This window comes from Helianthus annuus, chromosome 9, assembly GCF_002127325.2.
Source record: "Helianthus annuus cultivar XRQ/B chromosome 9, HanXRQr2.0-SUNRISE, whole genome shotgun sequence".
In the NCBI taxonomy this organism is placed as follows: Eukaryota; Viridiplantae; Streptophyta; class Magnoliopsida; order Asterales; family Asteraceae; genus Helianthus; species Helianthus annuus.
This window is the reverse complement of record NC_035441.2, coordinates 5,942,934-5,947,473: the sequence shown is the minus strand read 5'-3', so window position 1 is coordinate 5,947,473 and position 4,540 is coordinate 5,942,934. Positions and strand designations below refer to the sequence as shown.

General features: G+C 38.9%; 1 protein-coding gene across 1 annotated transcript; it reads right to left on the bottom strand.

Moving 5' to 3' along the window:
* Positions 1–509: 509 nt before the first annotated feature.
* LOC110875198 (receptor-like protein 2) lies at positions 510–2,650 on the bottom strand. Its single transcript, XM_022123396.1, has 2 exons — positions 2,048–2,650; positions 510–1,940 (listed from the first exon to the last, which is right to left on the bottom strand). Exons 1-2 carry the CDS (start codon positions 2,648–2,650, stop codon positions 510–512), a joined length of 2,034 nt encoding a protein of 677 aa, XP_021979088.1.
* Positions 2,651–4,540: the final 1,890 nt, after the last annotated feature.

Below are 4,540 nucleotides of genomic sequence, written 5' to 3'. Positions count from 1 at the left end.
ACGTTTATTCGTTCATTGTGATATTCATTGTTCGTTATCAAGATTCTAGATTCTGGGCAACATTAACCACACAGACGACCGTCGCGTCTTGCTTTTCTTGTTCATAATCAGGAGCAGGCCTGGCATCATTTTTTTTTATGGAAGAATCATGTGACCTTAAATAATATCACCCGATGACATTAGCAACCCTGCATGCGCAGTCTTATTCCATTTTAAAACAAATAGATTTCCATTTTCCATTCAAATTCTTATAGTTGAGATGTATCTCTTTATACATTAATACACCATCATCAAGTAATCATTCCTTTCCACAAATAAGAAAAAGCATAACTAGAAAAAAGAAAAACTATTTGAAACCAATGATGCCATGAGGGTTACATAAGAGGTGCTTATATAGAAAAACATATTACACATTAGTCCGTATACTATAACACTTAGTCTAATAAGGAACAATATGACTCCACCTGCATCCTTGGCGACATCTACTGTTGCTGTGGAACTACAGGACATCATGCCCATATGAAGTACCTATGGATCCATCTAGGGAGAATCGTTCTTTCTGACAGCATGCAGTGTAATTGACATGTGAGAATGATCCCAAATCCAAAACAAAACCCGAGGAGTGGTCCATAGATCATTTCCGAGTCAAGGCCTTTCTTATGTCCTGAAGGAGGAGAAGAAGGATCTGATCGTTTGCTACAAGACTTTTGCAAGGGGGGACCACATAATCGTGGATTGCCTTCATAACTTTGGTTTGAAAAGGTGTCAAATTGGCGCCCGGTTGGTACTGAACCTTGCAGATTGTTGTATGCAACATTGAAAGAAGACAAGAAGTTCAAGCTTGTAAGGGACGTTGGGATCTCACCAGATAAAAGATTGTGAGAGAGCTCTAGTGTTTCCAGGTTTGTGAGGTTTGAAATTGAACTGGGAATGGTGCCAGAGAAATAGTTATTACTCAGATAAAGAGCTTGAATAGACTTCATATTGCCAATCTCAACTGGTATGTCTCCACTCAGGTTATTGTAAGAAAGGTCCAGCAAAGGGCGGTAGGAGGCTAGACAATTATACTGCCAACTGGACCCATGTAGTCGTACTTTAAACATAGGTAATTCAAATTTATCATTTTTTACTTGATCCAGAACTTGATGTGTTGCAAGTGCTGGAAGTCTAGTAAGCTCTACAGGCAAACCTCCTGAGAGTAAATTTTTAGATAAATCGAGAAAAAAAAGATTTGGAAGATATTGTAACCATCCAGGAATTTTGCCATTGATGTTATTATCAGAGAGGTTGACATGCTCAATGTTCGTTAGTGACATCAGCCAAATTGGAACTTGACCAAACAACATGCAATCACCGAGTTGCATGACGTTAAGCTCTTGAAACCCTGAAATTCCTGAAGCAGGTAGTGTTTCGTTGAAGAAATTACCATTGAGGATGAGAGTGGTGAGTTTCCCAAGTCTGCTAAGAATATTCAATGCTTGACTGAGATTCTTGAAGATATTCATTGAAAGCGAGAGAAAGGACAGTGATGGCAGTTCAAGTATGTCAGGTGAGATTTCCCCCTCTAGTTTATTTCTTGATAGCCGAATGGCGGTAAGTGATCTGCATGAGAAAAGGCTTTTAGGTAGCACCCCGCTGAATTGATTTCTGTTGAGGTCAACTTTGGTGAGTTGACTGAAACCGGAGAAATCAAAATCGGAAAGCCTGCCACCTAAAGAGTTGAACCTCAAGATAAGCAGTTGAAGCTTCGTGCAATTCACCAATGACAAAGGTAGCATTCCATTGAGTAGATTAGTGTGAAGTTCGAGTTTCTCCAACAATGATAGCTTCCCGATATTATGAGGGATGGAACCGGACAACATGTTATCAGACAAGACAAGACTCCTAAGGTTTGTGAGGTTGGTAATGCTTTCATCAATCTTGCCCATAAGATAATTTCTCTGTAATAACAAATGTTGCAGAGATAGAGAGCAACTGATATCAGTAGGGATCTGTCCTGTGAGTCTGTTAAAACCCAGGCTCAAAACCACAAGGTTTGAACAGGCACCGAACCCTTGGGGGATATTCCAGTGAAGTGGTTCATAGAGAAATCAAGCTTGACTAAAGCCGGTGAATTGGTGCATATAGGAGGAATAGTGCCTGTGAAGCTGTTATTGCTAATATTAAAAGTGATCATGCTTTGAAACGACTGGAGATTGGTAGTTTGAATTGTCCCATCGAAATGATTGCTGGAGAGATTGAGCACTTGAAGGGTAGCAGGCCAGGTGTGAGGTAACTGTCCAGAAAGCATATTATAGCTCAAGTCAATGGTGTGCAGGTTGTTGAAAGACGAGAAAAGTCCATCAGGGATGGGACCAGAAAGGAAATTACAAGACAGGTTGAGGAAAGAGAGAGAGGTGAGATTTTGAAGAGAAGAAGGGATGACACCGCGAAGGCCTCTATCAGGGATGGATAAGCGGATGACTCGATATCTTTTTTCATCACAAGAGATTCCAGCCCATGAGCAGCAATCTTCGGTAGAAGACCAGTTGAGGTTGGGAAAGTTGGTTGCGAAGGACAAGAGGGAATCTTTCTCATCAGGGTTGCAATCTGCATCAGCAAGTGTGGGGAAGATGAGGATGAGTATAATCAAGAAGCTAACAAAACTCATATTATTGTGGTTACCGGAGGAAGAGGGAAATAAGAGAGCTTTTGGAGGCAACATGAGGGAGTATTGGAGACAAATCACAAAAGATAATTGAAACATGTGGGAGGGAATGATCATTTAAAGGGAGGAAGACCAGCCATGTATTGGAGCCATATTTGATTCAGCTACAAACAGCCAAAATAATTGAAATATACATGTGTGTTTTAAATTGTTGTTTTGTTTAGATAAGATAAAGAAGACTTGGTCTTCCTATTCCGTAGAGAGTACGCAGTTCCCATTCTTTACTTACACTTCCTATTCCGTAGACAGTACGCAGTTTCTATTCTTTAGCTACAATTATTGAAAATAAAATAATTGTTTTTTATTTTATTTATATTTAAATTCTAAAACTTTGTTGGGGGAGAGAACTCGTGTTTTCAGCGGAAGTTGTAGACATGGAAACATTCATGTTCTCGATTGATTGGAACAAAACGAATGTCAAGAATGAGAATTGTGAATGCAGAATATGAAACAGAATCGTATGGACAATTCAAGTATAACTGAAATGTCTTGGTGCCGGACATTGATTTCGGTGACATCAATTTATACTAAACATTTGGCGGTTCGGGAATTTTGGCGGGTAACTGTCCATTACAGTTATTCGAAAAGGTTTCCCGCTTATCCCTTGATTATTACATATACTTATCATTAACTAACCTTATAAGTGTTCCTAAATATATAAATATATCCGAGTAACATATGAAACATAAACATAACTAGTTTAATAATTCTAACATAACCCCCCTTAAACTAGGTTATGTTTACGAGCTTGATCCAGTACGCTTCGATTTGCTTCATCCATTGCCCATTTTGCATAGTTGAAATTAAAACGCTTTCTTCGCTTCCCTTTATTCCAGTCATCATCGTCTACTCCTGCAAATAAAGCAACAGATTTCATTTCGACCGCATTTTGTTTGCCAATTCCTGCATTCTTCGAACCTTCTTGATGAAAACCGGAGGATGTTCCTTCGTCCAGAACTATCTTCTTGTCCTGCATATTCTGTTGCACATGTTTGAAATTGTAATAATATTCTAAGACATCAAGATATGCGGCGTATGTGGCTCTCATGTAGTCACCATCTTCATAATTGAAACCATATCTTTGGCTATTGCAGGCCAAGTGTTCTCGGTTGTTACAGTTTGATAACCCCCATCCATGGCTACGAGTAGATACAAACTCAGTAGATTAACTTTCCTCTTGTATGAATCCATTGGTGGAACATGTCTAGTTCTTATTCCCATGTAATTGAACAGGAACCATTTAACTAATTCCTCAAATTTCGTATCAAGTACATGTTTATACTTGATGACAAAATCTCGATCGTCCAATAGATTCATGAAGGCTCTGCAATCTTCGAATTCTTTGAACTCCATAGCATTGACGATCATAACACTCCAATCTGTTTCTTGTGAGGACAGATTAAGTTCCTCGAAATAGGAATTTAAATACCGTTGCTTGAATTCTTCATCAAGAACATTCTCTTCGATAATCTTTTGTTTCTCCTGTAAGCCTAACTCTTCTTCTCGTGTCATCCCACTCGTTTCATTGAACAAGTTATTCACCGGGCAAGAAAACATTGGATAAATTCTACAAGTATCACCGGCCTTTTTGATCGTAAATCCTTGCAACGTCAATTGATCTAAACTCAATACATTTCGATCGAGTTCCGGTGAATAAAAGACGCTTTGAATTCTCATGTTTTCGTTTCCGGTTTTTATTTCTATAGATCCAACCCCCCGTGTGAACAAAAAATTATGTTCACCAGTGCGTGTATCCACCCCGATTATATGTTTGATTCGTTTGAACACGTTTAATTTCCCGGCAATATGATGTTTAAATACAGAACTTACGTA

Coding starts and splice junctions, on each gene's coding strand:
- LOC110875198 (XM_022123396.1), bottom strand. CDS start 2,650: ATGAGTTTTGTTAGCTTCTTGATTATACTCATCCTCATCTTCCCCACA. Junction 1,941..2,047: donor GAATATCCCCCAAGGGTTCG/GTGCCTGTTCAA, acceptor TTGTTATTACAG/AGAAATTATCTTATGGGCAA.